The 19,107-nt window shown below is 38.6% G+C and overlaps 1 protein-coding gene across 1 annotated transcript in view; it reads left to right on the top strand.

The window, feature by feature from the left end:
• npnta (nephronectin a) overlaps positions 1 to 19,107 on the top strand; it is a 226,693-nt gene that overhangs the window by 66,006 nt on the left and 141,580 nt on the right. The window contains exon 7 of the mRNA XM_020930429.2: positions 13,687 to 13,779. Within this exon, the coding sequence (XP_020786088.2) occupies positions 13,687 to 13,779 (93 nt within the window). The remainder of the gene's footprint in view (positions 1 to 13,686; positions 13,780 to 19,107) is intronic.

The following is a 19,107-nucleotide window of genomic DNA, read 5'->3' on the forward strand; positions in this document are numbered from 1 at the left end:
CTTGTAAAGGTAATTGTTCTGACAGCCAATCAGAGAACTCTGGCAGTACCAATATCGCCAGGAGGAATTAAAACTTTTCCAGTTAGGAAAACAGAAAGACCAAATCCCAAAGGTACAGAGAGCTACTTAAGGGGAAAACTATTATGTGAAAACAGTATAAAGTATAATATAAGCAGGTTTGCACATAAATCAACCAGTATTGTTTGCAGCCCCTTTAGAATTGTCAGGGAGACAGAAATGCTTTCAAATGAAATTCAGTAAGTGGATAAAAAAACAAACCAACAAACTGTATCACTGTTTTTTGAAGTCTTCATTTTAAAAAGCACTTGTCGGTAGCAGTCCTCTTTTTCTAATCCAGAGACTGGTGGTTCAATCGCATGCAGTGCTGCAGTGTTATTGAGCAAGACACTTCAGCCTCTTTACTAGAGTGAGTGCAAATCAGCAAGAAACTGCTGTGTCTCAAATACAAGTTTTAATGACATTTGTACTTTTAAACAAGTCTGTCATACATCACGCTCACCTTTTTTGTTGAAAATCAAACCCCTAAACAGGACTGTGAAGGATTTTATTGATCACAGGCTCCTGAAATAGCTTTGCACTGGAACAAAATAATATCTAGGTAGGTTAAAATTACTTAAATTAAGAACATTTTACTTTATTTGAGTAGATTCAACTTGACAAGTAAAATTATCCTCTAGTGGAGTAAGTGTGTTTTTCGAAATTCAAGCAACGTTTTATTTTGTTTCTTATTTTAAGTGCAATAAGTTGTTGTTTTTCTTATTTTAAATGTAGCAAGATGCATTTAAAAAAAAATATTTTAAGTACAAATAGTCATATTCCATGGGCAGATAATTTTACCCATCAAGTGAAATTCACTCAAATCATGATAAAACTGTTAATTCAAGTCATCTTAACTTGACGAGATTTTGTTTTTTTACAGTGTGGTTTAAATCATGTTGTCATTTTTTCTTGAGTTTTCAGGTAATCTTAATATTAGTAATTACTTTTGTGAACTTTATTGCTAATATGTGGTAGCCAGGCTGGCGCCACCTAGTGCCTCTACCCAATTTAATTTCTTTCCAGCAACTAGGTCAGGAAATGGAATACACCAGACGGTTTGCACGAACCACAGAAGTTGTAGACCGCACACCGGCCATTCAGTGAAGAGGTGTGAAGTCATGATGTCAAACTCAAGCACCTGTCTGGGTCCCTTTTGTGATACAGCACAACAGTAAACAAAGTGGTCGAGATGGATGTAGACGAAGACAGACATTCTGTGTTGGCAACGATTCCCAAGATCAAGGATTTAAAACCGGAACAAAGAGAATGTTTGGTGAATTTTATCAAGGGAAAAACGACCTTCCTACGGGATCTGGCACATTACATACGTCACGACCAAAATAGCAGTGATTGGTAAAATAAAAAAAGTACCTGCCTACCATTGAGCGAACGAATCCTAATGCTGCGAGGTCAGACGGTTTCCAAGAAGTGAAACCGGCTGATGAATCAAGCTAAATATGTGCACCAGTAGAGATGCATAAACACTCCCAGGGTTATTATCGCTTCAAAACGTCAGTACATTCTTTTGAATTCTTTTTTTTTTTCCCAACACAATTCACCTACCTTCTAGTTTCTGTAAATTGTATTCCATTTGACAAAGCTTTTTTCCTCACTTTCTCATCTTGACGTGTCCTTACGCCTTGTTATCCATGCCTGGAACTGGCTCAAATAGCACACTGGTTTACGTAGTAGTAATGCACTGTTTATATCAACAATCATCTCGGAGTAAATCCTAAAATCTGATCTGTTTATTACACTAACCCTGTGTCATTCTTTCCTACACTTACCACCATTTCTCCGTCACCAAACTCACGAAAGCCCTTGATCTCTCCGGCCCCATCTCGTCTGTGGGCATGTCCGACTCAGAGTTTGTCATCACGTTGCCTGTTTCCAACTCGGGGCTCTCTCATGCTAACTTTATCTCTCCAGCTGCTGTGGACATATTTATCCGGCGTGTCCTTTTGGGTTAATGGAGTCTAGCCCGTCTCCTGATCTCCCTGCCAGAACCCTCTCTTAAAAATACCCTCTGATGATGGTTCCCTGTGATCCCGCTAATCAAATTCTCGCTATACGCTGGAATAACAAGTAGCTACCAATAGTCTCTGGCGCACAGGCAGGCTTTCCCATCCATCCAGGGTCTAATTAACTTTGGGGTTCGAGACTTAACTCCGGACAAATTGGTCTTTTTTAAAATTGTAATTGTGAACACTGCCAGCGCCCGGTGTTAACACAAAGGCCCCAGTGCGCTAACAATGCCTCCTTTGTAGTCGCTGGAGATGTTATCGGGTTCAGGTTAGGATTCAAACTTCTGAGACTTTGAGTTTGGAATAAGTTGAAACACGAGGAGTAGTGGTTTTCCTTATCGCAATCAGCTCATGGCCAGTGGTGGATGAAATACTCAGTTTGCACAACTTTTCTAGTGGGGGGTTTGTCAGATGCTTTTCTTCATGGAGATGTTATTGCTTTGTCTGGAATGTTTCACAGTATGGTATTAAACCTTTCTATTTCTGTGGAGACCAAACCAGACAAAGTTACAGGTCAGATCTGTGGAGAAGCGACCCCCCTCACAATCAGAATGCCTGTTTTTCTTGGTATTTTTTAGCTATAAAACCACCTGTAATTGTATAAATTTCATACAGTGGAACATGCCAGTAACAATATCCAAATCTCACGATACGATATTTTCACGATAAGCATCTCAAGGTGCAATATTTATTGCTATATTTGTGGAGGCTAACAAAACTGCAAATATGCCAATTACTACTTAAAAAAAAACATTGATACTGTTAACAATGGTTTATTAACACTATTAATTAAGATTTAAAAGTGTTATTAATGTTAAGTTTCCATTGACAACCCCAAAGGATCATGGTCTATGTAGTTCCCTCTGTTTTTTTTAGCTATTGCTGCACCATAACAATGAATATAAGTAGAGACTTGTAGTTCGATAAATTGTGACAGTCCACAATATTACTGTGAGACTTTTGACCATACGATATCGCAATATTTAGATTACTGTTTCATCCCTAGTAATGACATATCAATAGAAACAAGCAGATGATGGACTCTCCACCAGAAAGTTACACAGTGCTCTGCCATCTGCTTGTCTCCAAAGAGATGTTATTACTTTACCTGGGATGTTCCACAGTATGGCATTCAAAATATATATCTGATATTTATTCATTACAGGTGTTTTTATTTCTCAAACTACTGCAAAAACATGCATTATTATTGTGAGCAGGTCCACTTCTCCACTGATCTGACCTGTAACTTGGCCCTGTGTGTCTCCATGCAGATCAAATTTAATAAAAATTAAATTACATACTGTAGAACATTTATGACCATTGACATGTACTAGCCTAGCACCAGCGACCCCTGCAAACACAAGGACTGGATGGAATATTTAAAAAAGTGTCTCCACACGTCTCCAACACTCTGTCTCACTACGAAATGAGGTTCTATGTCCAAAATTCCAGACTGACCCTTTAAAAACAACATCAAATTGGTGGACCCTCTACCAGAAAAGTTACACAATGCTCCTTTAAGTAAATCCTTGACCCTTAAAAATTTTATTTTAGTAGAGTACATTACAACTTGTACTTCCTTACCTTGCACCACTGCTCAAAGTTGTGGCTATTAGATTCTATATGGAAGTACAATGCACATACTGAGTCAGTCAAGCTAAAGTAAATGTGTTGAAGCAGAAAAGAGCACGTAACAAAAGGCACATATAATCAGTTAAATAATAAGTCCTTTAAAGAAAAGAGTGCAATTTGGTTCATAGAAGTAGATCTATAGGCTTCATTACAAAGTTTTATAGTTATATATGGAAATGGAAGTCGAAACTAAAATATGACTCAGAGCGGTGCGAAAAGATAAAGGCAGTCCATGGGCTTCAGAAAGAAAGATTAGGACTGTTGTCAATTAAATTTCAAGGAAAGCATTATATCTTTTGTATGGTGAAAAATGCCACATATAACAGAAAGCTGAAACCCATGAATATGACAAAATAATGCAGATTTAAATATTATGACCTACTTCTCGTGCTCACTCAAAACCAAAGATTGTGTTAGGAATCTTCAAGCACTACTGGACCCTGACCTGACTTTTAATAGTCGTATAAATTCTATCACTAAAATAGCCTTCTTTCACTTAAAATATAGCTACACTTAGAGGCTTAATGGCCCAGTGTGATCTGGAAAAGGGTCTCCTGACTTACACAAAATACTGCAGTGTGAGTACTAAAAAAACTACAAGATCTGAACACATATCATCTGTTCTCAAGGCACTATTACTGACATTCTAACATGGCTTAAAGGTGCACTGTGTAACCTTTCTGGAGGGCGTTCGTAATCTGTTTTGTCCCCATGAAAGTGCGCTGGTTTAAATTGCCCACAGTATGGCATAAAACTAACCTGTCTTACATTTATCCAACTACATTTGTTATTTATTGCTCAGAAATATCTTCAAAAACATTCCTACTGTGAGTGTAAGTTCAAGTCTCCATGGAAAGTCAGAAGTTTATGGCAATACTGTGGAACATTCTAGTCACATCTCCATGAAGAAAAGTTACACAATGCGCTTTTACAATCATTTCCTGACTACGAATCACAAAATGGTCAAAGTAATATAAATAAAAGACATGTTACTAAAGTATAAACCGAGAAAAGGGTCTATTAGCCAAACTAAGTCCAAACTAAACTTAGTGTTTGGAGAAAGTGTCATTATTATCAAATAAATATGATGTCATTCACAAATATGATTCATTACCTACAAATAAATGAAACAACATTCACAAAAGCATTTCTCGACTCAAAAGAAAATGTTACATGATTCACAAATGTCAGTGCAGTTACATTTATTTGCAAACCGATGAACCTGCATTTACAAACCACCGTACTTATTTATGACTACCCCTGCATTTACTTGTGGATTTTTGAGACTTTCCTGACAGTGTTCGATGCACAATTTTTTTATTTATTTTTTTAACAGCCAATCCCATCAACTGAAGTTCGAGCGTATGGTTTCTGGTTGACAACATTGCATTACTGTTGGTCAGAGTAGTAGTATTTAGGTCCATAGGTTCCAGATAATTTTCAGGTTGACAGGTGAAAATGGTAGGGGGAAGGAGGTTTGTCAACTGTAAGTATCAGTTGTTTATCTCCTCATGATTTAACTTGTTTAAAATGCTTTATTCATGACTGATTCATTTAAAGTATTTGAAAGCATTTAGTTACTGTTTAGCAAATGTTAGTCGCCAGTTGAGTTGGAGCTCTAGCAAGTTTGAAGTGAGTAGCCTCTTACTGCACACAGGAACGCTTCACTCTTCACAGAAAAAAACGACACTACCTTCAATCCTACATTATTTTGACATTACTCAGTGTTTAGCAATAAGTTACGACTTGCTCATTGCCATTCCGGTAACAACAAACGGCCGTGTTTTAAGGGGTTAAACAAACTGCTTTGAAAAGTCATGGATGTGCAGAACTATGAAGCAGTTAAACAAAGCTAACCACTCGTCTCCATTAGTCAAAATGACAAGACCTGGATCGTAATGTTCCCTTTCAGTAAGTTCAGTCACGAATAAAGGACTTTAAACAAGTTAAATTACGAGAAAATAAACAAGTGATACTTACAGTTGATGAATCTACGGAAGCCGAGAGGAGTCACAACAAACGCAAACGCTGCAACAAATACAAATGCGACAACACAACAAAAAGCCACAACAAACCAAAAAAAGCCACAACACACCAAGGCAAGGCAAGGCAAGTTTATTTGTATAGCACAATTCATACACAAAGTAATTCAAAGTGCTTTACAGAATAAGAAATACATTAAAATCATAATAAAAACTAATCAAAACATAAATAATCATGAAGATTAAAATTTTAAAAAAGAGAGACATAAATTGGAGAGAAGAGTGCGGAATGAAAACCTTTCAGTTATATGCACAGTTAAACAGAAATGTTTTGAGTCTGGATTTAAACAGCGTCACAGAAGAGTCTGTCTCACATGTTCAGACTGTTCCAGGTTTTAGCTGCATGAACCTGAAACGCTGACTCCCCTTGTTTAGTCCTGACTCTGGGCACCAGCAGGAGGCCGGTCCCTGAGGTCCTCAGAGTGCGAGATGGTTCATATGACACTAACATGTCACAGATGGACTTTGGTGCTCGGCCATGGAGAGACTTGTACACAAGCAGAGCTGCTTTAAAGTCTCTGAGCCACAGGAGCCAGTGCAGAGACCTGAGCACAGGACTTATGTGCTCGTACTTCCTAGTTCGAGTAAGGACCCGAGCTGCAGCGTTCTGGATGTTCTGCAGCGTCTCACAGCTCGTTTGGAGAGACCAGTGAGCAGAACATTACAGTATCTAACCTACTGGAGACAAACGCATGGATAAGTTTCTCCAAGTCTGATTTAGACAGTAAACCTTTGATTTTCACTATGTTTTTTTAGATGGTAAAAGGCTGCAGATGTTATTGATTTGATGTGGCTGTTAAAGTTCAAGTCTGAGTCCATTATTACCCCTAGATTTCTTGCCTGATTTGAAGGTTTTAGAGAGAGAGACTGGAGGTGACTGCTGACACTGTCCCTTTGTTTCTGTGGACCAAACACTATGACTTCAGTCTTGTCAGAGCTTAGCTGGAGAAAGTTGTTTTGCATCCACACACTGATCTGTTGGATGCAGTGACAAAGTGAGTCCACTGCTCCATAGTCTCCTGCTGCCAGAGAGACAGTCACAACGGAAATGACCACGGGATTCTGTTTTAATGCGAACGCCGCAACAAATACAAATGCCACAACACAAACGCAAATGCCGCAACACATTAAAAAGCCACAACACAACAAAAAGCCACAATGGAAGTGACCATGGGACTCTATTTTCCGACGGACCGGTCAAGCAGTAAATGTGAAAACAAAGAACTACAACGTGAAACGAATAATGATAAAACAATAAATTACTTTTATTTACGCTTCCAACTTCTCCGTTCCTTTACTTCCATTGGCTTTTTGTTGTGTTGTCGCATTTGTATTTGTTGCGGCGTTTGCGTTTGTTATGACATCTCTCGGCTTCCATATGAACCACCTTCCCTCGCCATTTTCGCCAACCTGAAAATGATCTAGAACCTAACGACCTAAATACTACTACTGCACAAAAGTAGCACAATGTTGTCAACCATAAACCATAGGCTCGAACTTCAGCTGATGTGATTGGCTGTTTAAAAAGATAAAAACAAAACACACACACACATTTGTGCATTGAACAGGAAAGTCTCAAAAATCCACAGATAAATGCAGGGATAGTCACAAGTATGTACGGCAGATTTATCGGTTTGCAAATAAATGTAACTGCACTGACATTTGTGAATCGCGTAATATTTTCTTTTGAGTCAAGAAATGCTTCGTGAATGTTGCTGCATTTATTTGTATTATATATGTTGTATTTATTTGTTTATATTTGTGAATGTCGTTATATGTATTTCTGGAACAAGAAATGTATTTGTGAATGGCGTGACATTTATTTAATAATACAGACTAACCTATCTCTATATTAGTGAAGCTACTTTATTTATAATTATGCAAATACATGGAATAAATTGCCTGTTGAAATACCCCACCACAAACATTAATATGTTTTCTTTTATCTTGTAATATTTTTTTCTATAAGTGAGGCACATTGAGTTACCTTGAGTCTGAAAAGCGCGGTTTGCCTTACCTTCCCTTTACCTCACTCTGTATAAATCATGAATAGGGTTAATCACTGTTCCCACTGACAAATAGGGACCCTGCTGCTTCTGCGATCTGGCATGCAGAAAAATACAAAGGAATTAAATAAAAGCATGTACAACCCTGCTGAATAAACTTCAAGGATTGTGTCTACCTTATGTACTGCTGTATAATTCCTGCCAGATTTACAGAGTTCTTCTGTAGTCCACTTATGACTTTAGATTTCACTTAAACAGACCCAAATTACTCAAACATTTTATAAGATTGAGTATTAGTATGCTTGCTCAATGGCACAAAGGCAGCATCTTCAGTAGCAGAGATTTAACCACCAACTGTCAGATTTGAGATGATTGGTTGTCAAAATGGTTGCCCAACTTCATAAGTAACCTACCCTCCTCACTGAAACATAGAAATGAAGATAGGCCTTCGATTCACTAGCCTGATTCATCAGCCGGTTTCACTTCATGGAAACTATCTGACCTCGCAGCGTTAGGATTCGTTTGCTCAACGGTAAGCGGGTACTTTTTTATTTAACCAATCGCTGCTAATTGGTCGTGACGTATGTATTGCACCAAATCCCGTATGAAAAAGGGCAATAACGTCTTTCCCCTTGATAAAATTCACCAAACATTTTCTTTGTTCCGGCTTTAAATCCTCGATCTTGGGAATCGTTGCCAACACAGAATGTCTGTCTTCATCTACGTCCATCTCGACCACGTTGTTTACTGTTGTGCTGTACCACAAAAGAGACCCAGACAGGTGCTTGAGTTTGACGTCATGGCCTCACAGCTCTTCTCTGATTGGCCGGTGCACAGTCTACAATTTCCGGAGTTCTTGCAAACATCTATTGTGTTCCGATTCTTGACCTAGTCGCTGAAGAGAAATGAAATTGAGCAGAGGCACTAGGTGGCGCCAGCCTGGCTATCCATTCATAGCCAGTTTATAAGTATTATTTTTTTAATGAGATGTGCAACTTTTCTTGTGGAGGGTCCAACAAACGTTTTTTTTCATGGAGATGCCATTGCTTCAGGGGTGGAGTGGGATCAAAAAACGTCCCAAGACTTTTCCCTGACAAATCGGGACACAGAAAAAATCAAGGACCGAATAAATGAAGAACTCCCCTCAAATCAGCCCACAGAAAAAAAACTGAACAAAACTATGGATGGGGGGAAGGGGATGCAGTGGCCCCAGTCTGAGACTTTACCAGGCCGTACAGATTGGCAGTCCACCCCTGCGTTGCTTTGTCTGAAATGTTTCACAGTCTGGCATTAAACCTTTCTGTCTTCATGAAGACCAACCCAGACCAAGCTACAGGTCAGATCTGTGGAGAGGCAACCCCACAGTCAGAATACCTGTTTTTCTAAGTATTTTTGAGTTATAAAACCACCTGTAATTGAATAAATGTAAGGTAGAGCTGTTTAATCTCATACTATGGAACATTTCTGGCAGAGCATTGACAACTCCATAGGACTCTCCACCAGAAAAAAGTTACACATTGGAACTTTAACAAAACAAAAACAAAATAGATAGACAAAATCGCCAAAAAAAAAAAAAAAAAAAAAAAAAATCTTCCCACCCCCACCCCACAACCTTCTCTCGACACATAAAAACACAAACACAAAAAGTCCAATCTTTGCAAAATGTTCAGGAAAGGCGTCCAAAGAAGAAGAATACAGTAGAATACAAGTTAATGTATCCTTGTAAAAAGTGAATAGAAACATAAGTGTTCCTACCGTACTCCACCTAACTAGAATGAAATATAAATAATTACAGACCTTCTACTCCCAGTCAATTTGTAACTACTACTACTGACTACTTACAGCACAATAACTTTCAATTAGAAGTCTCTGCGTTCTTGTAAACATCTCATCTCGCAAACATTCTTCCACAGGCATTGAGCAGGTGTGACGGGCTGTCTCCCTGTTCTTTATCGGTGTTCGCACATGCCTGGACTCAAACGCCCCTCCCTTTCTCAGTTAATTAAGTCTTGTGGTTGCTCGGTATTATGACAGAACTAATGAAGCTTTTAATGAATATTAGTAACGGTTGGCTGACGTGCTTTACAGTGAGCCGCAGATCAGCGCTGGAACAGAACAAAGTAAAAGTAGGAAAAGAAGAAGAAGTACTGTACTTAAAGGTGCGCTGGTCGAGGGTCCGCTACCTGCTTGTCTCCACGGAAATGTTATTGCTTTGTCTAGAATGTTCCACAGTATAGATTAAACCTATCTATCTTACAAGAGAGACAAGCAGTACGCCACATTACAGTTCAGATCTGTGGAGAGTCGCCCCTACTCACAGAAGAAATTATTGCATTTTTGAGCAGTAGAAGCACCGTAATGAATAAATGCTAGATAGAAATGTTTAATGTCATACCACGGAACATTCCAAGGAAAGCAACGTCACCATGGAGATAAACATGTAGAGGATCTTCCACCAGAAAAGTTACGCAGTGCACATTTAAGTATACATTTTAGGTATCTGTACTTTACTTAAGTACGTTTTAAAGTGGCTGGTTTTTACTTTTACTTCACTACATTTGAGAGCAGGTATCACTATATTTTTGAACAAGACTGAAGTAAAAGTATATATATATTTTTTTGTTATTTCCTGAGACCTAATTTTTAACGCATTCATAATTTGATCAAAAAAAATAATCAATAAAAAATAAAATAAAATAAAAATTATTATTATTATTATATTATTATATTATTATATTATAATTAATATATTATTATTATAATAATAATAATAATAATAATATAATAATAATATTTTTTTCTGATGAACAAAATTCTGCACATCTGTATAAAAATGTCTACATGTGAAGCCTTAAGACCTCAAAATATGCGATAATTACTTTTACTTTTTACTTGAAGTACATTTTTAAATGGGTGTTTACTTACTACATATATAATTTTATTTATAACTTTATTTACAGACTCAGGGTCCAAAGCGTACACAGAAGGACACACACCCAGAATCATATATAAACCCACCAGCACACACACACACACACACACACACACACTTTAAATACACAATTCACAATTAAAACACATACAGCTGACTCTTCCAACATTTCCAGATGTCAGAGTAAAATTGGGTGTCACTTTCCTTAATATAAGTCAAGCAAGTAGATTTTTCCATGTGATACTTTTACTTTTTGTTCCAGTATTTGCTCTTTTACTTAAAGGTGCATTGTGTAACTTTACTATTAGAGGGTCCGCAACCTGCTCACATTGCAGTGTTAGTATGGTAATAGACTTATTTATCTCCATGGAAACGTCAGCAGGCCAAGTTACAGGTCAGATCTGCGAAGAGATGACCCCAGCAACAGCAGGAATGGATGTTTCTATATTATTTTTTTCAATGAAAAGACTCGAAACAAAATCAGTGGCAGATACATGTTTAGTGCCGGACTGTACAACATTCCAGGCAAAGCAATAACTTCGCCAGACAAGCAAGTGACAGACCAGAAAAGTCCGCAGTGCACCTTTAAGTAACAAAATCGAGTACTTCTTCCACCACTGCTGCTGACAAATAAACTAGGTCAGCTGGTAGCGCCTCCCTTCCAAAATGTCCACCACTCGTAATCCACTGCTTTAATTGTTTAGGGCTGAATCTTTAGGGGCCAATTTGACACATTTTGGCCGTCATCCAAAGTTTATCAGCACCTCCGAAGAAACAATCAGGCAAATGACTTTACTTAGTGAAGAAATGTTGGACTTGTAATTTGTATTGTACGGGCTTTCAATAATTTAACACAAGCAAAGGCGATAAAAGTTCCCCCAAGCTTATCGTCAGTGTAATTTGCAGGGATCTATAATGTACTTAGCCCAAAATGACTCTCCATTAGCATTAGTCAGTGATAATCAGGATGTCCCATGGTGAGAGGAAGAGCATTGTATTCAGAGTGGAGGCATCGGTCTTAACTGTAATAAAAAGGTTATTTGAAGCTCAGAGGTTGTGTTTCTAGTTAAAAATACATCAAAAAATTGGTTAAAGGGCCTGTGTTACGCTATTTTCTTATCTGTGTTGTTTCCTCATCAAAAACATCGACTTGTTCTTAGTTTCATTCACACATTTAACACATAAACCCTGCATATTTTGTCTTCATTTTTCTCTCAAACTGAAAACACTCCACACCTTCACTACACAGCCAAAAGTGGAGTGTTAAAATTGACTCTCACAGAATCAATTTTAACATTTTCTCAGGGTTTATATGAGGTCAATCTGTTCTAGAGTTAATTTAACATTTTTGGAAATGTTAATTAAGTAACACTGGACCAAATTTTCTGTTTAACCCCAAAATCAAGAGTTTTGAGAGTAAACGGAGAACACTTTGCAGAATTATCTTGATTTACTGAACAGCACACAGAAGCGTTTTATTTTTACACTTTATTTTTAGTTAATTTAAGATGAAATTATGTACAAAACTGGTTTAAAGTGGTCTTTTATCGTGGGAGTTTGAAGTGGTGTGTGGGAGGTGCCAAATTAACACTAAAGGGAGTTGAATGAAAACTAGGAGAAGCTGAATTAACATGAGTGGAAGTTGAATTAACTTCAACCATATTATATTATAACCATATCTCGCAAATAACCCCAGCTCAAACCCCCATTTAACTTTCAAATAATTAAAAAACACTTTTTTTGTGTTAAATTTTACCATGACATTTTAGCCCTCCAGTTTTTGCTGTGTAGAATCATTTGTTCGTTTTATTGTTTTTGATGAGGTAACAACATTATAACATGACTAAAAGCTCATAAGGACTTTTAACTGTAATAAAAAGGTTATTTGAAGCTCAAAGGTTGTGCGTCTAGTTAAAAATACAATCAAAAAACGTCTCTCTTTACGTTCCTTGGGGCAGGCTGATAGAAACATTTTGCGCATACGTCGTCTCTGAATAACACAAGAATCATGCTCATTGAGTGTCTTGCCCAAACGTTCAAGAACATTCACGACGCAAGAAGTGGGGATTGTTCCAACGACCAAGCAAATCCAACTACTGTTTTTGAAGAGAATGTGAACAAATGTTTTCATTATTGATGAATCTGATATTTGAATTTTATGAACATGCATAGCTCAAAGGTGCACTGTGTAACCTTGTCTCTATGTTACTGCTTAGACTGAAATATTCTGCAGTATGGCATTATTACTAGTAAAAGCACCATAAAAACATGCATTTGTACTGTGAACGGCTTGCCTCGCCATAGACCTGCAACTTACCACCGACTTGTCTTCATGGAGATAGAAAACTTTAATGCCGTACAGTGAAACATCACAGGCAAAGCAATAACATCTCTATGGAGACAAGTGGGCAGGGCACCTCCACCAAAAAAGGTACACAGTGAACCTTTAAAAACCTGTACATGTATAATTATGTAGGAAATGATTTAATGGACCATGAAAATATTCGTAACCAACACCTGCAGTATTGTATATTTTAAAGGTCCTATATTTCTCAGAATATTTTTTTGTGATTCATGTTATAATGTTACCATGCCTGGAATTGTGTTTTGTTTTATTCACACATATTTGAGTAACCCTGTATTATTTAAAGTGTTACATATCCAAAGCTCTAAATGCTCTGTTCAACCTTGTGATATCATGAGTTTTCAGGTTTCAAATCAACAGCTGCCATTTTCCTTTTGTTCAGTAGAGATTGGCAATTTTAGGGCTGATTCTAGTGAAAAAAATAAAAAATAAATAAATAAATCACGTACACAGGGTGGAACAGAGTGTTTTCTGTTTGAAAGAAGAGCTTGACCTAAACACAACACCAAGTATGTTTGTGACGAGCAAACAACATTACTATAACAGCTGTAAAATTGTGTAATGTGTAAGACTCAACGCAAACAAACTAACCACTCTTTTTTCTGTTTAAATGTTGTGTTTTTAGCCGTGTGCCAGGCGGGATGTAAGCACGGAGAGTGTGTGGGACCAGACAAGTGCAAATGCCACGCAGGCTTCACCGGCAAGACCTGCAATCAAGGTGAGCACCAGCCCGGAACGAGCCCGTCAATCGCTCACTCACACAGAAATAGAAACACTAAGTTATGGTCACACAAGACGTATTATGATTTCAAGTACCCTTCCTTTACAATAGAGCAGTACAATGGGGGTCATGGTGTCGGCTATCAAGTTATACCAGTTCATTTTCGAAAGGTATTTTTTGCTTTTTAGAACATAATGGATGGTGGATTGGAGTGCTGACAGATTTTTCAGGGAGAAAAGCAAAAAAAAAAGAGAGGAATGGGTCTTTTCAGGCTGTCGTGTTGTATTTGTTTGTATTTTTCTTCCAAAAGCTGATCTCTTTCTTTCTTTATTTTTTTGTAATTAACATCGTTCGTATTGTTGGTCAATTTCACGTCAAAATTTTCCATGTAGTTTAGAATTTAAATCAGTGTTCACTTCATGTTTTTTTAGCTGTTGGTACAAAAATAGACACAATGCGAAGGCTTTTTGCAGCTGTTCGGGCTGTCCATGAGTTTCACAGCGATGAAAATTAGGACTGTAGCCATAACAATTAACAATTTAAACCGGCAAATGGAAAGTCATCATGTCATGTCACCTACAAAATTCATGAATAGGGATGCACGATCCAGCTTTTTCAGTTCAGCTACGGATACCATGTCTTTAATTACCTGCTGATATCAACCAATATCAACTGTTACAAGTGCAGAGACTACATTTATTTCCTTAATAAATAAAAAATACTTACTTAAACTTATCCAAATGTGTTATGCAGCTGTTATTTATCCCTTGTGTAACTGCGGAACAGCTGTGTAAATAGAAATTGAAATTCAAACATTATGAAATTTCTTGGCCAACTCTGACCAGTAAATGGTCTTATTACATCAAATTATATGTCCAGTCGGGATAATGACTGAACCGATATTTGGAAACCGATATCCCAGGCAATGTCAATCTTTTGCGTCCGTTGAGCTGCCTTTACAAAATGAAAATGCCTGAGAGCCACTCATTTTCAACTCACATTTTAGTAGTTGCAAGAAACTAAATCGATATAAGATGTTATACAGTTAAATGCCTATAAAATATAAAACCATTATCTTTTTATTAGTGCACAAAGTTCAAAGTAACATTTACAATGCCAATTAATCAAAGTACAGTATGTATAATTCAGAAGTCCTTTAGTGAGCTACTTATAAGGGGGTGGAGAGCTACTAGTAGTTCCCGAGTTACAGGTTTTATACCACTGTGCAGAGGCGGCGCTACCATTAGGCAAAAGTAGGCGGCTGCTTTGTGCCCCAAACCTGGAGGGGCCCCAAACCAATCGCCCTCATGCCACTAATGGCCGAGGCCTCAGAGCAATTAGATTTTCTCTCAATATGACATTAAATGAGAGTAGTTTACTTTTAAACAATAATCATAAGAAAAATAATAACAATGTGTAATGGATGTAAACAAAAATGTAATTGTGCTAGCAAAAAAATAAAATTACTTTCAGCTCTGATTTTCTAGTACTGTATTTTACGGGCTATTAGGCGCTCTGGATTGTAAGGCGCACTGGCATTAAATGGTCTATCTTTGAACTTTTTTTCACAAATAAACCACACCAGACTGTAAATGAAACACAACAGTTGGATGGGTCAGTGGGACTTTGTTTGGAGCGTTCACGGTGACTCTGGGCTTTGTTCAGTTGTGGCGTGTAGGGAGGGTGCTGTCTGGGACCGCTGGATTGTCGGCGTGTTCGCAGTGACTCAGTTGTTCAGTTGTGTCTAGAAGCGGCACATTGCACTCGCTTTTTCGGTTCGTTCCTCCGTTCCGTTCCTCGTCCGTGTGGAGTGATGATTGTGGCTGCGGGTGTGTTTGGCTGTGCGGTCGCTGTCTGCTCCGTGTGTGTTTGCGTGCGCTGCGGGTGGTGCGGCGTTGTAGTTTACTGAAGTCATGCTGGGACACCCGAGTGAATTCGTGTATAGGGTTGGAGGCTCAAGAGCGTGTCTAATAGCCCGAAAAATACGGTAAGCTACTTAACTAATAAGACAAGTTTTTAATCCACCATAATTCAAATAGAGATGTGCAAGTCTAAAGAACAATGGGGAAAAACAGACAATAAATATATTATTAAAAAAACAAAACAGAAAAACGCTGCATTATAGTGAGGGTCCCAAACTCAACTTCGCCTAGAACCCCCAAATTGCTAACTCTGCGATGTCCTTTCCAAATAAATGTTGTCAGTATCAGCATCAATATCCGATACCACTATTACATCAGTGCATTCCTGACGCATCAATATCATCAATTTTCAACAGTACATTCCTTTTATTTATGATTTAAATTCCACATTTTTCCCAAACCAACGAGCAGCGGTTGAGTTACGAGTTAAATAAATGTATTCCACTTCAAAGCCCAGACTATAGACCAGAATTTCTGAAGTAGATTTCCCCTCATCATGGATTCATTCTTGAGTGGACAGTACCATACAATGCATCACAATCACTCTCTTTGATGTGGAAATGGGAATTTACCATGCACCGTGCGGCGGCTGCGAGAGGACCACTCCAAAGATACAGGCAGGATGCTAAAAGATTTCATACTTCCTGTCCCTTCTCACCATGGAAACAAGACTTCACCTGCTCGATTGTGCTGATGTGTGCATTTTTAACCCAGGCGAAGGGGAAATATCGCCTTGAGCGTTGTCATCATTGTTTACAACAGCCCCATTCTAACCTTCCAAAAAAAGAAAAGAGAGAGAGAGAGAGCGTAAGACCATCCTGCCTGATCCCTGGAGGGCCTTCTCGATGGTGCTGATAACATCTCAATTACTCACCGGAGATAACTGGCCCAGCCTTGTGCAAACCCCCGCAACTTCTATCACAACTCAACACCAATTACTGAGCGTGTTGAGGAAAAGCCAACAAAAGTTTTAGTATATGTTCAGACAGGAATTGTGAGTGCGTAATTAAAAACCAGGCTAAAAGGTTGGCCTTGGCTCTTTGTAGCTTTCTGTACAGAGGGATATCAGCCTATCTCTCTCGCTTTTTCTCGCAAGCCTCAAGCCACGATCAGACTGTACGGTGCAATTAGCTGTATTTCACTGCTCACTGGTTATCTGTAATTTCTCTCACACCTCAGATGTACAGAGTTTTGTGTTTCGCTCATTGATTCCGAAGAAATCAACAGTGTTTTTCAGTCAACAGTCTCACAGTACGGGCGGGCGACATTGACAAAAATGGATGAAGTCACTATTTTTTCATTTTACTTTAATCCATTTTTTTTTTTTATTCAGACGATATTTTAACAATGCATCAGGAATGTGCTAAATGCTCCTGCGAAGGTCTTACTTGAGATTACAGTTGGTGCAGGAGGAGAGCCCAAAACACATATCAGGCGCACAGGCAGAACTGTATTGTAGGGGTGTAACAATAGACAAAAATCACTGTTCCTCGGTTTTGAGGTCACGGTTCGGTTCATTTTCGGGACAGTATGAGAACAAAATGGATGAGTTTTAAGATTATACAAATGGGAAAATAAAATAAATGCAAAGTGCTGATTGGTAATACTAATAAGTTAAATAAAATATTCTGAAATAAGCAACAAATGTTTGAAATATTATAAAAAATAAATTCCTTGTAAACAGTAAACAAAACTTTTCAAAAAGTAAAGCGCAGCACTAACAGATCAAGTTTTACTCAAGCTTCATATTTTTGGGCAGAAAAAAACAACTTGTCCACACTGTGTGCAGTAAGTCCAGATCTGCTGGAATTTGGGGGGCGGAGATTCTGTGTCGGTGAAAGGCCAGAGTGAGGACCGTGGCGCGACGACCGTAGTTTTGCGAGGATTCACGTGGTTCAGAGGGACGCAGTCAAGGCGGGGGCAACTGTTGTCACGAGGGCTGCCCTAACTATAAAGCGCTGCGGGAAAAACTGCTGCCCCAATCACGGACAAGTTCCCTTATGAATATTAAAGAGCTGAGTCTTCCGTGTAGCTGCACATGTAGTGGCAGAATGTAAACACACACAAATTGCGTGAATTCACTCGTGCACAGCCCTGCACCAAACCAAACGTCCCGTAACGAAACAGTTCGGCACGAATACATGTACCGTAATGCACCTAGTATACTGCAGACCTACATGCAGATGGTGACAAGGCGACCCGCCAAAAAAATCCCTTTTGACCCACTTGAGGGTCACAGCCCAGTCTTGGGGAAAAAATGACAAACCCATATTCTCCTTTTCTTATTTTCTTCTAATTCTTATTTTACCTCCAAAACAACAATCAGTATTTTTCTATTTATTGCTGAGTTTCAGATGACTTCACAACATTCTTTAGACCAGTGTTATTTAATACAAATATGGGGGAGGGGGTATCTGGTTCTTGCCCCCCATAGTGGAGAGGGTTTGAAATGATCATGTTCCACCTTTATTGATTTTAATTCCAGATATTTTATAACAAACTACAAGATAATGAACAGGGAAATCTGGTATCTGATTCTTGCCCCCATAATCACATTCTAGACTCTGCAAACCAGCAGTGACCCACCCCGAGTCCCTGTCAAACTTTTTCTTTTGTTTTTCCTCGCGCACAGTCATATTTGTTTTGATCCACGCGTATCCCTGCATCAGACCTGACCACCTTCATGAAGTTTCGGAGTAGTGCTTGTTCTGCGTCCCACTCCAACTAAAAGTGGGGGTGGAGCTGAAATCCTTTCCGGAATGTTCCAGATGACTCGCGGTGCATTGCCAGGCTATAGGTGGCTCCCGTCTGGCTCTACACTTTGTCTTAATCTGCAACAAAGGCCCAGCCAAAAGGGATCGGTGTCTCATATCCCACTACAATAGCGCCGGCTGCCACTGATCTGGGGGCTAGCTTATCTGACAAACACGATTGGGAGACCTTTTAAAGATGAAACTGTAGCGTTCAAGTGCTCAACAATCTCCCATTTGTCCAAAAAGCTTTTGAGAGCTCACTTTTTATTTCGCCCAGTGTGGCATGCTTGCCCTTTCAGCTATTCCCTGCCGATAACACTTGATTTACTTTTTTTTTTTTGAAAGTTAGAAGAAATATTACAGTGCAAACGCTTTGGAGAGGTGTTGAAATGCTATCAAATATTGTTGTTGTTGACAGTTTTCAGGATATCGTAGGCTGCTAATGGATTAGGGACAATAATCATTAGTTCGGTGTCACTTGGTTAGAAGCAGGACTGATGTGAAATTGTCTCCCACATTTGGAAATACAGAGGGAAAAGTTTCACAGCAGGTCATTAAGAGAGAGGAGAGGGATGGCCAACTACTCGGACCTCACTGCAGTCTCAAAAAACAAAGGTCTATAACGTACATTGGTATAAACTAGTGTTTAT

This window comes from Boleophthalmus pectinirostris, unplaced genomic scaffold (genome assembly GCF_026225935.1).
Source record: "Boleophthalmus pectinirostris isolate CB_2022bp ecotype Guang Dong unplaced genomic scaffold, ASM2622593v1 HiC_scaffold_22, whole genome shotgun sequence".
NCBI lineage: Eukaryota > Metazoa > Chordata > Actinopteri > Gobiiformes > Gobiidae > Boleophthalmus > Boleophthalmus pectinirostris.